General features: G+C 45.2%; 2 protein-coding genes across 2 annotated transcripts; both read right to left on the bottom strand.

Moving 5' to 3' along the window:
* Positions 1 to 756: 756 nt before the first annotated feature.
* Positions 757 to 11,693, bottom strand: rbm38 (RNA binding motif protein 38). The gene is made up of 4 exons (XM_040192565.2): positions 10,907 to 11,693; positions 9,724 to 9,847; positions 8,569 to 8,623; positions 757 to 2,742 (listed from the first exon to the last, which is right to left on the bottom strand). Exons 1-4 carry the CDS (start codon positions 11,126 to 11,128, stop codon positions 2,421 to 2,423), a joined length of 723 nt encoding a protein of 240 aa, XP_040048499.1. The 5' UTR covers positions 11,129 to 11,693; the 3' UTR covers positions 757 to 2,420.
* A 1,404-nt stretch (positions 11,694 to 13,097) lies between these two features.
* On the bottom strand, positions 13,098 to 19,316 carry LOC144386298 (uncharacterized). Its single transcript, XM_078086760.1, has 13 exons — positions 18,645 to 19,316; positions 18,385 to 18,463; positions 18,243 to 18,278; positions 16,567 to 16,872; positions 16,204 to 16,464; positions 15,649 to 15,768; positions 15,524 to 15,539; positions 15,373 to 15,422; positions 14,970 to 15,023; positions 14,812 to 14,874; positions 14,475 to 14,528; positions 14,212 to 14,274; positions 13,098 to 14,103 (listed from the first exon to the last, which is right to left on the bottom strand). The coding sequence occupies exons 1-13, from the start codon at positions 18,705 to 18,707 to the stop codon at positions 14,096 to 14,098; spliced, it is 1,173 nt and encodes a 390-aa protein (XP_077942886.1). The 5' UTR covers positions 18,708 to 19,316; the 3' UTR covers positions 13,098 to 14,095.
* Between the last annotated feature and the right edge of the window lie 647 nt (positions 19,317 to 19,963).

Raw genomic sequence — 19,963 nt, 5'->3', positions numbered from 1 at the left:
AAGTCACGCAGGGCTCCTCCTCCAGAGCCGAGAAGAAAAAGAAAGTCTGTTAAAGTCTGACGATGTTCTAAGTTTTTCTTCTAGTCAACAAATACTATGAAAAACAATGAATCGCTTTCACTATGGTGTATTGTCTGTAGCCAAAGCTTCATTACCCGGTGCCATAGAGCTCCATTGTTCTATAAACACTATAATAAAACTTTGTGGGTAATAACATGGATTTACAATTTGTCAGTCTTCATCATATACATGTAATATACATGTAAGGGCGGATTGGAGAGATCTCACAATGTGCTCACAGCCTTAAAAATGTCACCGCGTGTGTGAATAAACGGGTCGTATAAATTAGTAGTGTGTCATGGAAAAAACACTAAACCACAGTAAAAGATTCTATAACAAAAGTTATAGTAAGTAGTATATAGTATTATAGTTAACAAAAGCAATGTGAAAAAGATTTAGTCATATAGAAAAAAAATCATGAAAAAGTGACATCATAATTAACAATGTCATTTAAATAATAGTCAAATTCTAGCAGGACCAAAATTACCATATTATTGCACGTTATGAACAAAAAAAGATTGGTATGGTATCATTTTTAAATAAAACGTTTAGTATATACTGTATAGTTGAGTAAAGTATGCTAAAAATTATAACAAAAAGTAACAGAATTTCAGGTCAAAGCAAACTCATTATAATATTCAAAAATGCTTTAAAGAAAACGTAATGTAATTAACCACAGTAATGATGGCAAAAAAATAGATATATATTGTTTTTATTAAAAATAAAAGTTAAAGCATGTCATAAACATCTCAGAAAAGTAAATATTTAAGAAAATCATAAAAAGTCATGAACATGTAAAAAAGGCATAGTATCTTACACAATAGATACAAAGTCATGGTATGCCATTTAAAAAAAAGTTCTAATTATAATATGGAAAAGGGTATTTAATAAAACATAATAGTTTATAATGTCATAAACACGTCTTACAAAAGTGTAGATTATCATAAACAACTTAAATATTCAAAGAAAATGTCACATTTAGAAAACTACACATATTTGCTTTTTTACTGCTGAGAGTTTTATGAGACCAGTAATGTTGCCTCCTCGAGGTGCAGCCGGTTAGCTTAGCACGAACACCTAGCACGTGGGCCATCTGCAGGACGGAAGGGCCGGTTGGACGCGTCTCACACAGATTCGTAACCTCAGTTGCTGTAATTCTAAAAACACTCCATAAACGTCTCATTCAGAAATGTTCCTTTTTATTTTGCATATTTGTTTGGAACGCGACGTATGGCTTGGTTTATTACTTTACTAAGAGACTCCGGTATTATCGTCGCTGAAGTGTCCGTCTGTATTCCTCAGCTGGAAAAAAAAAAAAGAGAGACAAAGACAGACGAAACAAAGACACAACTCTGAGCAGCACAATGGGCTGGAAAAGGTCCTGACACGGCGCGCACCACGCCGCTCTATTTCCCTCTCACACAAACACACTCGCACACGTCCAGTACGACAGCACCTACACAAACACATTTACTTGATATGCATTGACCACTTTGTAATCTAAGTATCTTAAAAACAAACAATCCGCACACTCTTGCTCCAAAAAGTTGCAGGTCTGAAAAGAAATGAGCCTAATAAGCCGCTGCAGGCGTTTTCCTTGATAACTATTGTGTCTTTAGCGTTAAGAAAGTCTTTCTCTCTGCGACAAACAAAATGGCCTCATCCTTTTACATCGTAATTGCATATTCTGTTAGTCTGTGATTATCACGAACAGAAGGGGGCACAATAAACATTTTGTTGAATTGAGATAAGAAACCAATAAAAATGGACAAACACTCCGATCCGGGTACAGAGAGAGAAAGAGAGAGAGAAAGAGAGGGGGAGAGAGAGAGAGGGGGAGAGAGAGAGGGAGATCTCTAAGGCCATCGACACACAGGTAACCTTGAAGAGGAGGTAATCGGGCCTCCAGGCTCGGCTGGAATCCAGCGTCCCGCTCAGTACCTCTGGAGAAACTGCAGCCGCAGCATCAAAGCGTCCAACATGACGGATTCCTCGTTGTCTTCACCTGCGCGCTGTCCAGCGGTCGGCCCGCCGCCGACCTCGGGGTCAGCGCAACGTCCAGAAGATTACCAGTCGTCTGCCACGTATGAAAAACATTCACATCCAGCGCTGATGACCGTAGCAATAGAACATTTCATCACCTATTACAACATCAATAACTATCTATATATCTATACATATATAGATACACGTTTTAAAAAAGAGGAATGAGAGTGCTTTCTAAAAGCCCTTTGGATCACGTCACACTCTCTCCCCGGTTGACCAGTCCCGATGACGTCACAGGTCAGCAGTCACGCGGCTCGGAATCATCAGTTCAATCATCGCCAGCAGCAGCAGCAGCAGCTCCACCCAGAAGCCGCTCACTGCATGCGGTCGGGCGGGTGCAGCGGGTAATGGAGGAAGGCCTGCGGGGCGGCGAGCGCGGCCAGGTGAGGGTGGAGGGCGGCCGCGGGGGCCGGGGAGGCCGCCAGGGCGGGCGCCGGCGTGCCGGGGGAGAAGCTGTAGCCGAGGTACCCGGCGGAGGGCGACGGGGCGTAGGGGTACTGCTCCAGCGCGGCGGGGGCGTAGTGGCTGTAGGCGGAGCTGTAGTCCAGGTAAGGGGCCGCCGCTGTGGGGCTGAGCTGGGACTGCAGCACCAGGCTCGGGTGGAGGAAGGCCTGAGGGTAGACGTACTGCTGGAGCCTGGAGGGAGGAGGAACGCCGGTTACACCAGTACGTTACGATCACAGACATTACACTGGACAAAAGATGTTACCATGACAACAGATTGTGTTATTTATTCACTGTTATGTCATAATAATTATTAAAATATCTTTCATTTGTTATTTATATCTCTAAAATATCTTTTTTTTTTTTAGAAGAAGCCATCTTGAATCTTCATGATGTTTCTTTGTGTGAAAAAAGGGGAGGTGAAAAGAATCAAAACAAACACTCAGGTGTGAACACATCAACATTAACTGCAGACACACACACACACACACACACACACACACACAGCTGCGCGTCCGTCCGAGTCTCAAACTGCCGTTTTTTGCCCCTTTCCTTTACATCCCAGCATTAAACAGGCGAGTCCTACTAAAGCGTCCTCATCCTCCTTAAGAGCAATTATCCGCCGCGTTGCCTTAAAATAGACCGTCTCCCTCGTGACTCAAGTAATTAGCTCACTGCCTGAGAAAAGGTTCAAAAAGAAAAGCTCTGTTCCAAAAAAAATATCACCGCTTCAAAGAGGAAAACGGAATTGCACGTAGCTCTCACACACACACACACACACACACACACACACATACACACACACACACACACACACACACACACACAAGATGCCACAATGAACGCGGTGTATACGAGACCGTGGATGCTCCGAACCACGGCAGTAATGAGAGGAAAAAGGGCCCCGCTGTCCTCTCGTATTCACTCGTGCCCTCGCCTGAAGCCGCCCGCTTAACCTGGACTCCCTCGCTTACATCTGGCAACGCAAACAGCGATCGCGTCACAAGAAAAGTGGGTCGAAAAAAACAGCGGCGCGTGAAGGCGCGCGGCGCCTACAGCCCGACCCGCTGACCCGACGGTGACCTTGTAACCGAGCGGGGGATCAGGGGAGCGACGCGGCCTGCTGCTGCTGCTTACCCCTAAACAGAGCCGGAGCGGGGATCAGGTGTACACGACAAACACTGGGACCGGGTCCTTTAACCCCCCCCCCACTGTGCTGTGTACACAACACACACACACACACCAGCATGTGTATCATGCCTGCCAATATCCACCCGGATGTCCTATTTAAGTTATTACACCTTACTTACGCTTTAAGTCCACAATTTCTCCTCAACTTGCTTGAAAACAACAGTTTCTGCTTGATTCATCGAAGCCAAACTAAAACACCAATAACATAACCGTGTTTTTGTTGGTTTCACGGGGACATGGAAGGGATAACTGCAGATGTCTTGTGCATCGTCTCTTGGTGTGGTTTGGGGGAGTAGATTATAGGTGCGCTTGGCACATTTCTCTGTAATTATTAGGAAAGCTCACTAATTAACACGTTGTATCTTTGCCTAATCGGTTAAAAGAAAATGGGCTGTTTTATCGTGGCTTGCGTGCCAGAGCATCTCTCGGTTCCGAGCAGTTGCCAGGCAACCAGCAGACGCTGCAAAATTACAGGTTGGAAAACAGTCCAACACATAATCCTCCTAAAAGAACATTTAAAATACAAAACCACAATACAGGAGGTGTTCGTTTCGTCTGCTGGCCGTGCAATCAAGAAATGATGATACAATCTCTTTAAAAACAGGAAGCTCTCGGTGTGTCTAAACATTCTGGTGACAACAAGAGGCTCAATACTAAATATAACCCATTGGACTGAGTCTGCGCAAAGTGTGAAGTGTGCAATCTGAATTTCAGAACGACCTCATAGGCGGCGTGGCGAGAAGGGGTCGACGTGTCAGCGTGACATCCTCACATTTTGAGGTGCACAAAAATGTGACCACCACCTGCTTTATTTAGCTGATCATTCAGATACAATCAGAGAACACACACACACACACACACACACACACTAACCATAGCTGGCGAAAGGCGGTGTGCACGTGTAAGAAGTCATCAGTTAGTCACTGAGAAAATAGGTCTGCAGGGTCTCCGTGGGAGGCCTGGCCTAAAAAAGGCGACACCATGACTAACACGCAGTCTAATGACATACAACACCAACAACAGGTCGAGTCTGAGCACGGCTGCAGCTGGTACCGGCTCGCTCTCTGCTGTATCACACGCCTCCCCCACTGGAGCTCTGCGAGTCTCCCCCCCCCCCCCGAGCAGAAGTGCAGTGTCACTCCCCTCGGCCGCGTGCCGCTGCACGCTCGTGCACCGGCCCGACTTGATTGGACGTGACAGCGGCATCGCATGAGAGGGAGCTGCAACTCGCCGACCCCCCCCTCGACCCCCCCCCCCCCCCCCCCCGCTGCCCCGGCATCATTGCTGGCTGTGAAACACGCGTTCACGTCATACGTATGCACACAAAACAAAGCGCACATGCAGATCCGAGAGAGGCAACACAGTGAGTGTGTGGTTAGTTCAGCAGCTTGGGAGAGTCCGTGTGTGTGTGTGTGTGTGTGTGTGTGTCTGTCGGTGTGTGTGTGTGTGTGGTGAGTTCAGGGAATAGCAGGGCTAATTGGCGCAGCTGCATGCTCACTAGCAGACCCACGAGAGCAGAATAACCTCCATCTCTGCGTTCACTCCCTCACATGCAGCTTCCTCTGCAACTCCTCCTCGCCGCCCTTCATCAGAAACCAGGCAGAGGAGATAAAAAAAAAACCTGTCAGATGCACTGGGTTAAAAAGAAAGAAAGACAGAAAGGGGGTCGAGGTCGAGGACTCCTTGGGCGAGGAGCGAGCGGGAGGGGGAGGAAGAGGGAGAGATGCTTAGAGGTGAAGGATCAGCCATCATATCCTTCATGCCTCAGGACGGCCACGCTTATAATAGTTACATCAGGGATGTGAGGAGGGTGAGTCAGTCACAGGGAAAAACAACAAACACACACATGACCCGCCGTCCTCTCTTGACACACACGCACACAGACACACACACACACACACACAGCTTGAGGGCGGGTGAGGGATGGAAAGGCCAACATCAGCGCTGGACACTCGCTTTTATGTGTTGTCTTCATCTTGTGGTGAAAACAAAATGTTTATTCTTAGTATATATTTACAACACGTAATTATTGAAACCCGCATTCAAATGATGTCTTCACGTTTGTCCTCGGGCGAGTGTTTCTTTGGGAAGTACTAATCCATACGTGTGTTGTGTTGTCAATAACTGGTGTGACATTAGCGGCACGTTAGAGGTTTTCACTGAAGAACCTGCAGGCAGCGGAAGAGTCGAGTAAGTCTGAAATGTCACGTTTTGTTAAAAGTCGGCCTCCATCTGCATTTGTGTGTTTTTTTTTTATGGCCGTCATGAGTTTACAGCTGCAACATTAACTACAATCCTGGAAAAAAAGAGCTGCAATTTCAGTTAACAGGTCTAGAAAAACGGAACAAAACGGGCCCTTAGAAATAATTCAAACATTTCCTTTTTTTATTGTCTTTTCATGCAACAGAACCGCTTCCCCTAATTGTGTCCCTGGATGAGAGACGTACACACTTGAGAATTTACCGTCTACCTGAACCCCCCCTGACAGGCAGATAAGAGCGACTGCTCATCGTGGGAGGAGAGATCATTTAGTGGGGGAGGGGAGAGGAAGCGAGAGGGGAGGGGAGGTAGGGGGGGGGGGGGGGGGCGCCACTGATTTTTCACTGATAAACATTTAAAGCTCCACCTCACCGCACCCAGCAACAACTCCACGCAGCAGCAGGTGGGCTCCTGCCCCCCCTGTACTGCTGAGACAGGAAGCACTCCACATTTAACTGCCTCATCTACGTGTCTGTCTTTTTTTCTTGGGTTGACAAAAATGAATTTCACTTCTGCGCGGCGGTTGAGTGCTAAAGGCAGACAGCAGCACCCCCCCCCCGACCCACCGACCCAACGACCCCCGACCCCTCCCTCGGATGAAAACAGCCCTCCCCTCCCAGCAAGACTCAGCTGTACCTCAAAGCCACAGTTGGCATCAGCCATTCCTCCTGAAACTTTGTGTGAGTTGGTTTCTGCTGTCGGCTGTGCCACGAGGCCCCTCGGGGGCAGTAAGACCCTGCAGACATTCGTCGTAGACTCCTGCTGTAACTGTTGTTCAACCAGGTAGATTCAAGGCCCGCCCATACCTCTATACACCGAATGTACCACATGACACTCAGCTGTGGATCAATGGGGGAAAGGAGGCCCCATCTCTTCGGAAGCTTATAACCTTTCCCTAAAATCTAAAAGCGTCCTTCACTTTGCCAAGAAATGCTGCTGCAGTCAAGCTGATCACGTCAGAGGCGCTCGTAGCCTCGGAGCGCGGCCATCTCAGCTGGACAGATGTGTCCTCTGCGGTTTATTCCTCCCTGATCTGTTTGTCTCCTTTGCGGAGGCAGCGAGTCGATTTAAACGCATTCGCTCGGATCTCCGTTAGACACAGAACATATAACTAAAATAAATCAATGGATGTTTTTTATTTGCATTCAGACGGAAAGCCGGCTGACGGCGTTTTGAAGCAGAGGTCGTTTAAAAGGGGAATCTGTCATCTTCAGCTTCTCCTGATAATCATTATCAAGTGATTGTCGCCATAAAACAAACCGGCTTACGGCACATTTTCCCTTCAGAGCGCTTTGTGGTGAAAAGTAAAAGCCGATGATGAAATGTCTGCTTGATTGAAGGGGGAACTCCAAGCAGCTGTGTCTCCGTTCTTCCTTCTTATGGATGTGGTTTGCGGTTCGTTGAGAGGATTTACTTCTTTTTCTTCATTTTATGTTTGTAAATTGTATGTCTTTGTGTTTGTGCTGCCAAAGAGGTCAACTCACACTCTGTTATGGCTTCTCATCTTAATTTCATATTAAATGTCTTGAGTCCACCCAGAACATGTTTTATTTATTCTTTACAACAACTGGTTTGTTAAGTATGGAATATATTTCTAAATTCTACTGAATCTCTGCACCGACAGGCTAGCTGATCATGATTGTCTTTTAATCGATCTGCCGATTGCGGATTAATTCATTAATATAGGCTTTTTTTCCCGATAAATGTTTTGAAAAAAAATCAAAATATGTTCAGTTTAAAAAAAATAATGGAAGAAAAAAAAGAAGTCTTAAGAAGACTTAAAAGAAAGACGGATGAACGCGCTTTCTCTTGAATTTGCGTGCGTTTCCAGACAAAGAGCCACCTTCTGTGTGTGTGTGTGTGTGTGTGTGTGTGTGTGTGTGTGTGTGTTGCCTCACAGGTGGGTTAGTTACTCAGGGGGGTCGGGGGGGCATTTTTTCCTCTCACGCTGCAGTCAAAGCTGTGACTCTTCCTGCGAGCTCGGATTAAAACCCCCTTCGCTTTGAACGTCTGGTTTCACCGCAGGAGACCGTCAATCAACCCGTCAATCAACCCGTCATCACTCATTCATGGACTCATCTGGGTCGGCCTCAACTCCCTTATCACTCATTCAGAAATTGAGGACTGCAATATTACTAGCACTCAGCACCGTTGAGGGTTTTAATGGTCTTCACTGGAGCCGCGGGAGCAGCTCATCCTGCAGAAAGTCAGCGCGAAGAACCGAAACACAACACGACATCGTGCATAATCCTTAAAAATTTAGAGGATCCCGCCTGCAATTTCTTTTTTTTTCCCCCCCCAAAGACCAAATATCCACACTCCACACAACGCAGCTGTGGAGCTGGTTGATGACATCGTCATCCAGGTTCACCAAAACATCGCTCACACGCGCCGTTTGAGGCGGCGTTTAAACAAGCATCGTGTGCGGCGTCTACTACCACCACCCGAGCAGAGAGCGGGAGGCCTCACAATGTCAAGGGCGGAGGAGTGAGGTGTATTGAGGAGGAGGAGGAGGAGGAGGTAGGAGAGAGAGGTGGAAATAGAGGTATTGATTCTACTCCGTCTTACCCATATTGCCTCTGAGCCCACGTGGGATGGACTTGCTGAACTCCAACAGAGAGACCTGCAGACAAAGAGACGCAGCGGTGAGGACAACGAGAGACGAGCAGACAAGGACAGAGACGCTTTCTCTCCCTTATTCCCTCAGCATGCACGCACACAAACTCAACACTAACAGCAACGCACAATGACCTGTGACCCCTCTGCCTACAGAGTTCACCAGGAATCAGCCGAGGCTGAAGGAGAAATCTCTCCTCCTCCTCCTCCTCCTACTGTACAGCCATGACTCCCTCGGTCCTCCTCTTTTGTTCAAACGCACATTTCCTTTCTTCACTCGGACAAAGAGGAGACAGACGCACAGTTATTTAATTCTCCCAACAGTCCCGTCCCCCCTCCTGCTCTCCTCATTCTCTCCGTCTATTCTCCCTGGCACACAATAAGAAAATAGCGAGCGCTGCCATCTCCCATCGGCCGGCGTGCTCGGGGGAGTCGCGTCGCACAATGAGGACACGCAGTCAGTTGTTGTTGGCGCCTGTGTTTGTCATTCGCACCTACACTCGGCAGTATTTCAGCCGGCGAGCTTTAAGAGAAGCAGAGAGAGAGAGAGATGCTGTCACGGTCTGGTGAGCAGCGAGACGTCGGAGGGGGGAGGGAGGGAGGGAGGGAGGGAGGAGGGAGGGAGGAGGAGGGTGAGGCGTGTGTGCTGGTGGTTGACACTGAAAAGGCCCAGCGGCAGGACAGCTGTGCGTTAAGTCAAGTACACAAACAGTAGTGGGAATGAGTCGGCTGGAAGGAGCACAGTGGTTTTTATCCCACTAACCTCCAATCTGTGCACATATTCATTGGTCCTTAGATTCGTTCACGGTTTATTTCAACGCACGAAAAGCAACATGCAAGAGACCAGAAAATCGCTTGCGATCCGTCAGCAGCGACCATTCAGCTTCCCGTCCGAGCTACGACTATCATCAGGACCACTTTGATCGCCGGCCTCGTGTTGCGCTGCGATAATTGAGTCTTTGAGGTGTTCTCTGGCGCCTCCTTCATGCACACATCAGATTGTGGATGAAAAGCTTTGCACATTCGACGCCAGCAGCTCTGGTTGAGCTGGTTAAAGCTGATTTATAGGGGATTTTTTTTTTGCAAAAACACAATTCACACACTTACTGGATTGGGAGCTGCGAGGCTTCGCCCCCAGGTAGGCCAGGTTCACGTTGGCCTTCCTGCCGTCGATGATGGGGTTGGCGTCTTTGCACGCTCGCTCGGCCGCTCCCCTGTCCACCATGGTCACCTGTCGACGGTGTCACAGCACCACAGATTAATAAACGCGCTTTGAGCTGCTCAATCGCATGCCAACATGATGGAGCATCAGACCCAGAGCAGGAAGGGGGGAGTGGGGGAGGAGGGGGGAGAATACATCCATCGTTGTGTTTGAATGCTTCCAGTGGGGCTCATGTAGGAGGCAGATCTGTGTGAGTTTTTCACTCTGTGCTGTCAAGGATGAGATACTGGAATCTACCTTGAGGGGGTTTGTGGAGGAGTGGGCAGATAGCAGCGGGAAGGGGGTGGTGAAGGTTAGCACACACACACACACACACACACACACACACACATAGTTGATACATGAGCTCCGCCGTTGAAACACTGAAAGTAAAAGCGCCTTTGTTAGCTTTCGTTTCGCAGCATCAGCCTCATGCAAACAGAGGCAGCGGGATGGTTTGAGACATTTTGGGGCCGAGCAGCGGCCGCTGCAGGGAAGTCAGACGTCCCGAAAGGGGGAAGTCGGGGATGAAATGAGCACGCTGTCCCAAAGCGACTCATGACAACCACTGGTCACTCTGCCGCACTGGAGAGCGATCAGTTCAACTGCTGCATGTCAGTCCAACCTCCACATCCTGCTAGAGGGGAGGAGGGGGGGGTAGTTAAGCATGAGAGGAAGTCAAAATTAAACTACTGCTGGGCTTATCTTGCAGAGCCAACTGACACCTCTGTGAGCACTCGACCCCCCCCCCTCATTTACACAAACACACAGTGGAAACAGTCGCGTGTGTTCCTCTCTGTCCTCATTCTGTACGCTTAAACATGTGTGACAGACCTCTGCTGCAACAAAGTGGCATTGTGTGCAGCCTCAAAGGCAACACAAGAAATACAGTAAGCATCAAGATGAAGTGCTTCAAACTGGCTGCACACACACACACACACACACATACACACACACACACTCTAGTGCGTTTTCAGCTCCCTGGTCATGCAATCAGTCAAACATGAATTGAATCCCACGTTTCAGTCTGCTTGTGTTCAGCTCCCCTCTCATTCCAGCGGAACTCATCGGTAACTTGAATGCACTCACAAAGCCGTATCCTCTGGACTTGCCCGTCTGTTTGTCCGTGATGACCACCGCCTCGTCGATGTCCCCGAAAGTCTCGAAATATTTCCGAAGTGAGGCGTCGTTGGTGTGATACGGCAGCCCGCCGACGAAGATCTTGGTGTGAGTGGTGTCTTTCTCCATGGTGGGGTGCATTATTTCTAACGGAACCCCGACCAGCTGACCGAGAAACAGCGGGGAACTCATGCGGCTTGCGATTCAAATGAAAAAGAGGATTTAAAAAAAAAAAAAAAAGGATAACAAAGAGAAAAAAGAGAAGGGAGCAGCAGAGTAACTTCCCGCTCCTCGGTCACCGAGAGGCTACAACAAAAACAATGATGATAAAAACGACGACGACAGCTCGTCCATGGTTAAACACGCAGCCTCCGGTTGCAGCTCGCACAGCGTCTGCATGCGTAGTCCTGCTGACAGGTGTCTCGGAACCTCATGTCTCCTGTCTCGGAAGAGAGAGAGAGAGAGAGAGAGAGAGAGAGAGAGAGAGAGAGAGAGAGAGAGAGAGAGAGAGAGCGGCACGTCTCGTCCAATAGAGGAGCCGTGCGTCTTTTCCATCGGCGCGACCCGCCTCCTGCTCCACCCTGCTGCGCACGCACACAAAGACACACAAAGAAACACACGCACACGCACACACACGCACACCACACAGCAGCTGAAGTACTCTCACCTATGAAATGGAGGAATTGAATATCCATGAATGTACAGACGAGCGGGCTCGCGCACCAGATGCGTTGTTCTGCATCACCCGTCGTGACGTCACATCAGGGGTCACCAGGTCAGGAGAGTTTGGCCTCCGGGTTTTACACTCAGAACGAATATCTGGGATAAAAGCGCTGTGGCTCATTCACATGAAGATTAAAAAAACAACCAGAGGTGACGTCACAATGACTAAATCAACTTCTTTGTGTTGTCTTTGTATAACAACGTATTGTCTAATAGTACAATACAAACAGGTAGTATGAAGTTCAGTGTAATAGATGTATATCAATGGGACTGCCACGATGAGCGTTGTGTGACAGGAGGAGGACTAGGACTCATATGTAACCACAGGACCCAGTATTATAGTTATCAAATATATTTGTTGCCCCAAAAGACAAATCACGGTGTAAGTCCCGTGACTCGACACCGGGGGCAGGTGCAGTACTGGAACTGGAGAGAGACAGTCAGAAACTACAAGGTCGGGCAGTGGAATGTCAGGGTTTTTGGACTGCAGTACCCTGAAGGACCATGTGGGGTCCTCGGTGATCCAGTTTATCCTGTCACGTGTGTGTGGTCTTGATTGTTTTCATTGTGTTCACCTGTGCCTCGTTTTCTAGCCTTTAAGGGGCCACCTGAGTTTCTTTGTGTTTGCAGAGTCTTGGAACTCGCCACCCGGAGCGGAGCCGCGTGTGTGTCTAGATGTGCTACTGCTGTTAATCCTGTTTGTTTTTTGAGGTCTTTTGTTGCCTCTTTTTTTGGGACACCCCTGGTTACCTTGTTAAATGCCCAGACCTTGTTTTACTTTTCAAGTAAAGAAACCTTTTTTTGATTCCCTACAAACAAATTGTCCCTCTCAGTCTCTGCACCTGAGTCACCATCACTCGTAGCACAGTGGTAGGCGATCCGCCTGAAACACGGAGACCCAGGCTCGGATCCCAACGATCCTGATAGGAACTCCCAAACCGGCCGTGGTGAAATACCGGGGAAGAAGACGAAACGTACTGACAACCCAAGCCTGCAGGACCACGGTTGAAATAAGCCATCGACGAGTCCACATCATGTACTTGCTCGGGGCTGTGGCATTGATGGCGTCTTGAAGTGGGACCAAGAACACACCGACAACGAGCACATGGCAAAACAAACGGGGATGACAGACGCGTGAGGGAAGGAGACTTTGGGGGGGAAACCAAAGCAAAAGACGAGTCAGACAAGGATCCTGACACGATGAGTCTTTGCTGTGAAAGATTCCCCTCGTCATCCTCAGCCACCTAATTCCATTTCACACACAGATCAGTGGCAGCTCGTCCTCGTTGAAAACCATTAATGACTTTCCTGGAGAGAACTCCGCAGAATGGATGCTATTATTTTGTCCTCTTGCATGCGTGTGTGTGTGCGTCCATCTTATTTGCCCACACATCAGTATAGTGTTTTAAGGTTAAACACCGGACAAACCACAACTTGATGAATATCCACAGGAATTTATTCTCCGGCCCTCGCATACATGCTTATTGTTGCCGTACTCCCGGCCTCTATACTCAACAGGTAGCGTAGTTTCCACTGTGAACATCACAATCAATTTGAGGTAAGCGTTCAATTATTGTCCAGTTTGAGCAGATTTCACATCTATAAATCTCTCACATTGATATTGGTCTCTTCTTCGGTATCTGTACAGAGGCGCTAGTTGTTATTCATCCTCGTTTAACTCTCGCATGTATGTGTGTGTGTGTGTGTGTGTGTGTGTGGGGGGGGGGGTGATGGCAGAAGAGCTACAGCTGGGCAAACATAGGAGGTGCATTTTAGCGCATCACTGCCCCCCCAGTGGTGACTGCAGACGCTGCATCCCTCATGCATCCTCCAGTTCAGGGTACAGTTACATTACTGAAGATAAAGTACTGCCTCAAGTACCGTATTGCTTTTATAATACGGAAATACAAAATTATAATTAATAGCTGCTTTTTCAGCACAAAATAGTTGTAGCCATCAAACGTTGTGTGTCTCATTTCAGTAGTCTAGAGAGAAAATAGTCCCCGGACGTGCTGTAAACAGCATCGGGTTCCGCACCATCTCATTCATTCACATCGCTCATGACGTCCATCTTAATTGTCCGGTTGCGAAAGCTTGCATTGCTTGAAACGATCATTTGTGGGATTTCTGGGGGTTTTTCAGTGATGAAGGGTTCTCGTGTCCCCGGGGGAAGTATCATGGCTCTATGCTACGCTAACGTATCAGGGAAAGAAAGATCAGATTTCTTTGGACTCCACCTCTCTGGATACGTTGAAGAAACCTGCAAAGATCACATGATCCTTTTTAACCAGAACCTCATCCATCCAAAGCAGACTACACCAAGGGAAGAGGCTTCCACAGAACACCAAGCTGTCTGCTTTGTAGCTGTTTAAGGACACATCTTATATCCTGAAGAGATTGTTTTTCATGTCGGTGGTTTTGTCCACACGGATGTCTTTATTGATCTGGAAGAGAAGTAAAGAAAAAACATTAACAGTTAATTAAAATGAGCTTAAAGGTGCTTTATGACGTTTAACTATGTGAAAAAATTGCTTTATAAACGGTTTCATCACCAAATGTTCCTGGTTTGACTTCAGAACAAACAGTTTCCTCTTCTGCTGCACATCTGGATTTTCCTACCAATGCAAAGATTTTATTTTTGTATGTTTGCCAGTAGTTCCCTCGTTAAAATAGTTGAAGTAGGAATAGACAGACATTATTTAAGAATATTAAAAAACAACAAACTACCATTTTCTAACTTTAACAATGTGTTTGTTTTGGATGGAGACAGAACTCACATCACAAGGAGTCAATACCTGATGTGGACTTTATTTACCTTCATTGCTCTTCTTTCCAGTGGGGGGGTGAACCTGCGCATACGTCACGTCATCTAAAAACACAAGACACATTTACAGTTGAATATTGATGGATGGATGAATATAAATAAATGAAATGTGGCATCCGCCTTATGTTTGATTCATCACTGCATAGTATTGTCATCATTTCTAACTAATTTAAATGGCTAACAATTTATAAATGTCAAGTCTGTTTTGTACTTGTATGCAGGATGTGTATATTGTTGACATTGGCCACATTAGACGACATATGAACGTATTAAACTAGAGCAGGTAGCACCTGTTAAATACTAGAAGCTGTGTTGGCGTTGACTGTACCTGCAGCTGATGGGATCCTCACATCCGAGTAAACGGGGCTCTCGTCTGGTTCATCGTGCTTCTCTGTCACAAAGACCACATGAAGAACTTTGATGAGAAGAACAAAATCATCTCCGCTGTCAAAAGGTGATTCTCACTATACAAAGTAAATCACCAACCCTTCTTTTTAAGGTGTTTGAGCTGAACCACAGAATATGTGAGGCTGGATTCATCTGAAATTACAATTTCTTGTTTAATTCAAGTTATTTTGCATTGAGATTGAATTATCTGATTCTAGTATTTCTAACAGTTCTGTGATGAACACACAGGATGTATTATTACAACATGTTCAGGTTCTTCAGAGTCTTTGTGTCATAGAGACAAGAATCACCTGCAGAGCAGTGAGGATAAAGACGAGGTCGTATCAATCATTTGAACCACTTTGTATTAATTATAGAATCTTCTCAAACAGATAACCAGAAATGGAAATGTTAGCATTAAAGTTAAGAACACATTATTAAATAAATCAGGATTAAAGCTGACCATGAAGAAGAGAAGCGTAATGTCCGTCTTTTGTCTCACCCTGGTTGATCATGTGGTCTGTAGCTGGGCTCTGATTGGTCCTCTGAGACCTTGTGGGTCCAAAACATGAAGTAAATACAGAGGATTTAATGAGGAACATGTAAAGTCCTGCTGCCATGTTCAGAGTGAGAGAAGAGAGGCTTGTACCAACCTGCTGAGGCTTGAAGCTGCAAGAAAAAGGTTTCACATTGATCATTAATTAGTGTGTGTAATAATATCTGTGACTTTGACTTATTTCAGTGAAATCAGTCTGATATCAGAAGGAAAAGATCTCACCTTCTGACTTTCTGTAGCGACGCAGAAACAGCAGCAAGAGAATAATCAGTAAAACTCCAGAAACCAGACCAACAACCAACGGCACGAGAAACACAGAGCTTGATGCTGCTTCTTCAGGATCTACACACAAGTACACACCAACCATGAAGAGATACACAAGTAACAATAATAATACAGTTTATTTATAACACACTCTTCATCAACAGATCTCAGAGTGTCACAGAGCCAGAAAAACATACTTAAAACAAAGTAAAAGCCAGTAAAAACACAGGTACTAATGTGTTGTAGTGCTAAACAAGTACTACAACACACACACTCAAATACACAAACATGAACCCTTGATCACACAACATTCACCTTTCACTGCTGGTCATGTTACATCTCTAATATTATGTGTTTTTACTGAACATGAACATCTTTACAACTATATTGTCTCACACAAACAAATAGTTTATCTTAAGATAACTTCTAATTCAGTGAATGCACCTTAAAATGTCTGTAATAAGATGTGTAAATACTTTAGATATAAAAACCTTTAAATGAATATAAACTCACTGTGTATAGTGATGTTGGCTGCATTGCTGAACTGTGTTTCAGACTCACACCAGTACACTCCACTACTCGCTCTAGTGTCGGTGTTGCATGTGGATCCAGTCATTTCTCCCCAGTAAGAACAAATTGACCTCTTGCCATCTTGATCAGCCTTCTTCACTCTCCACTCAGCAGAGTTTCCCTCACAGATCAGTGACAGTGACTCTGTGCTGAAGTGCTGCAGTCTGTGAGGACTCACTGTGAGAGACGCTGCTGGATTCACACCTGAAGACACATCATTAGGAGACACACACAGGACAAACAATGTCAACACAAAAAGGACATTTATTCCCTTGTGCAAGAATATAAAAGTCTGAACAAACTCACCTCCAGACCAGACAAACTTCACATCACTATACTGAGTGTAAGACACAGGATCTCCTCTTACAGCTCTGCACTGATATCCTGCTGTGTGTGTCTGTCCATGAAGAATGTAGGAATCCTGTTCAGTCCCAGTGGTGCCACCAGCTAGAAGCTCAAAGTTGTAGAAGTTGTTGATGGATGACATGTCTGGAACAGCCTTATACCAGAAGAACCTCCATCCTGCAGATGGAGGTCCAACACTGCAGGTCAGAGTCACTGAGTCTCCAGGACTCGTCCATGATGGAGACACTGTGAGGACAGACTGAGGATCTGTTGGAAAGAGGTTTGACAGAATAAAGACGTGTTATGATGAGTCCTTGGTGGATTACTGTCACTGCTGATGTCCTCCAGCTTTTTATCTGTCTTCATGTGTTAAACAGGTGTTTGGGTACAATGTCTTTAAACATAGTAACTAATCTCACATTTCAAATAGTCTATTTCAGATTCTTTGTCCTTAAATCTGAACTTGTAAGAGCTCCCATCAGACATCAGAGAAATGGTGATTTCATGTGTGTGTTGATGGTTTGTGTCCATCTCAATAAGTGTTTTGTCTTTGTAGAAGTCAGCATTCTTCTCCTTTCTCTGGTCTCCATGTCGACAGTGAAGAGTCACTGATTCTCCTTCATACAAGGAGGACGCAGGAGTTAAAGGATCACATCTCTGTCTGTGTAACAGTTACTTCTTTGCTTTACTAAATCAGTTTCCTTAAATGAACAATGATACAAGAAATCAGTGATTTATGTTTCCAACATAATTTTAATTTAACATAAAGTTGCAGACAGAAGAAGATGTCAAAGTCAGTCTCCCTGTAATAAATAATAAAAGGTTCACTGAGTAATGAGAACATTTCACCTGAAGGAGGCGCCACACTCTGCTGATGTGATTGATCCATTTGTGTTATCAATGATTAATCAGTAACTAATTTATATTTTGTCAATAGGGATAAAATATGGGATGGTTTGTCTTAACTGTCCATCTTTCTTTTGTGTTATTTGAAATTATCAATATTATCAGATAATTGATCATTTTAAACAAAGCGCAGCTGATTAAACAGCATCAGTGTAACTTTCTCTCACACTAGTTAACATTCATTAATTATCACTACATTATTTTAAATTAGCACTTCATCAAACAGGTTTATTAAATCAACACGTCTCATTAATATAAAAGTGCTTTAATGAACTCGTCGTGATGGTAAAACATTGATCACTTACCTGATACAGTTACAGAGACTTTATTACTTTCTCTTCTAACAGGACGGATCTTGTGATCAGCAACACACTGATATTCACCACTATCTCCTCTAGTTAGAGATGATGATTTATATCTATTTACTGTTCCGTTGGTGGTAAAGAAATGATCATTCCTACTGAATGAGTAATTCCAGTCAGTGTCGTTTCCTTCCCTTGAGTCACATATGAAGGAAACTTTCTCTCCAGTAAATAAAGGGGACCAGTTTGGCTCAATATGCAGCAAAGCATTTGGAAACAAACACAACATGTAAAGAATGAATCTTGTCTTTTTTCTTGTATTCATCATAAATTAACTAAAGAGAACAGATCTATTAAAGTTAAAATAGTGATAGAAGGTGTTGAGTCGTCTTGAGTCAATGTAACAAAATAAGAAAGTTGTATAGAAACCTTGAGCGTGTCCACAGTAGAGGAGAATATTCAGCGCTAAAATAAAGTGAGAAACATCATCAAACTGACAGAAACTATTAACTTCTGGCATTTAAAAAGTTGTATGTATGAAAACTATGATTTAAACAGAGAAAGTACTCACAGAAAAGCCCCAACGCACCAAACAAGGTGTGTCCCATCCTCACGTCCACGCTGACACTCGCTTGTGAGAAACTCTTCCGCTTCGTGTCAAGAGATAGTTTGAAAGGTGTGAAAGATGCAGAGAAATGTGGAAATGCAGAGACCACAGATGAATATCAGATGTGAGGTTTTCTCTAACTTCTGCTTCTGTTCATGATCCATTCTTTATTCTTTTTATTTAAAATATATCCGGTGACCCAGAGAAAGGTTGTTGTGAGTCACCTGCCGTTTCTGTGTGTTTGTATATTTCCCCCCGTGTGTGTCTGTCCGCGCTGTTTGTTTCATCCGGCTCCGTCTCCACACAGCTGATCCACATTCCACGATTCACCCTGCAGGATTCAGACTGTTCGCTTCTCCGGCGCCACGTCGTTACGTTACGCGGCGACTCGGCTCCGGATCCCGGCTCGTCAGACTCTGATCGTTCCTGCTGTTCTCTCTGTAACCCTGGTTCCTCTGTGCAGATCCCCGCGTCACCGGGACCCCCCCGTGGAGCTCGGCCCCCCTTCCCAGAAACCCCGGGTTCAGCCCCCTCCCGTTGAGCCTGTTTCCTGTGTGGAATCTCCGTGTTCTGGGTCGAATACAGTCTTAACAAAAGATGTTCCATCATTTCACAATGACTGATATAAAAAACCCTGTGAGATAAAGAGAAGTGAATCACAGAAGCTCGCTGAAACAGACCAAAATACATCCACCAACTTTTAATTACACTTAAATGTAGTAAGAGAGACATTTTATTTGATCAATCATAAGGTTCCTTTTTGTGCATCAAAGTCTCATTCAACTCTAACAGCAAAACACAGCAGCAGGAGGATGTGGTGCATTCTGGGACGCCTCTTTCATCACAACTGAACCTCAGCCTGAGACGTGGAAATTAAAGTGAAAAACATCTTGTATTCTGTTTTTTGGGGTCGTTGGTCTTTTTTTCTTTTTGCAGTAGAACAAAGAAAACTCTACATTTAGAGAAGCTATAAATTGCAAAACCTTTAAAACACATAAAAAGAGGAAACAGCTAAGACTCTTTCACAATCCACCTCATTGCGTGAGACGGAATGAAAAAATGGAGATGAGAATTTCCACCAACTCTTTAGTTCCTCATCTGCAACAACATGTTGAGAGAAAAGAGAGAAAACTATTCAGACTACATATTTACAAGGTATATATATATATATATATATATATATATATTATAACCAAATGATAGAACATTACAATAGCAATCACACAGATGATTAGAAATAGAATTATAAACCTTGTGACACTTAGTGTAGGATGATGTCACTACTTGAGGTGACACTTAATAAACTCCAGTGCAATATTATGAACACATAAACCGCCTTCTTTTGAATCTGTATGAATAAATTCATATAATAACTCATTTACATTACAGGTCACTTAGCAGACGCTTTTATCAAAAGCAACTTACATTACACTTTAAACCCATGACTTTCACATTTTGCCCGGGGAGCAATTAGGGGTTAGGTGTCTTGCTCAGGGACACGTCAACATGGAACATGGGGCAGCCTGAAATCAAACCAACAACC

Source organism: Gasterosteus aculeatus, chromosome 2 (genome assembly GCF_964276395.1).
Source record: "Gasterosteus aculeatus chromosome 2, fGasAcu3.hap1.1, whole genome shotgun sequence".
Classification (NCBI taxonomy): domain Eukaryota; kingdom Metazoa; phylum Chordata; class Actinopteri; order Perciformes; family Gasterosteidae; genus Gasterosteus; species Gasterosteus aculeatus.
Note: the sequence above shows the minus strand (reverse complement) of the source record. Positions and strands in the feature narration are given on the sequence as shown.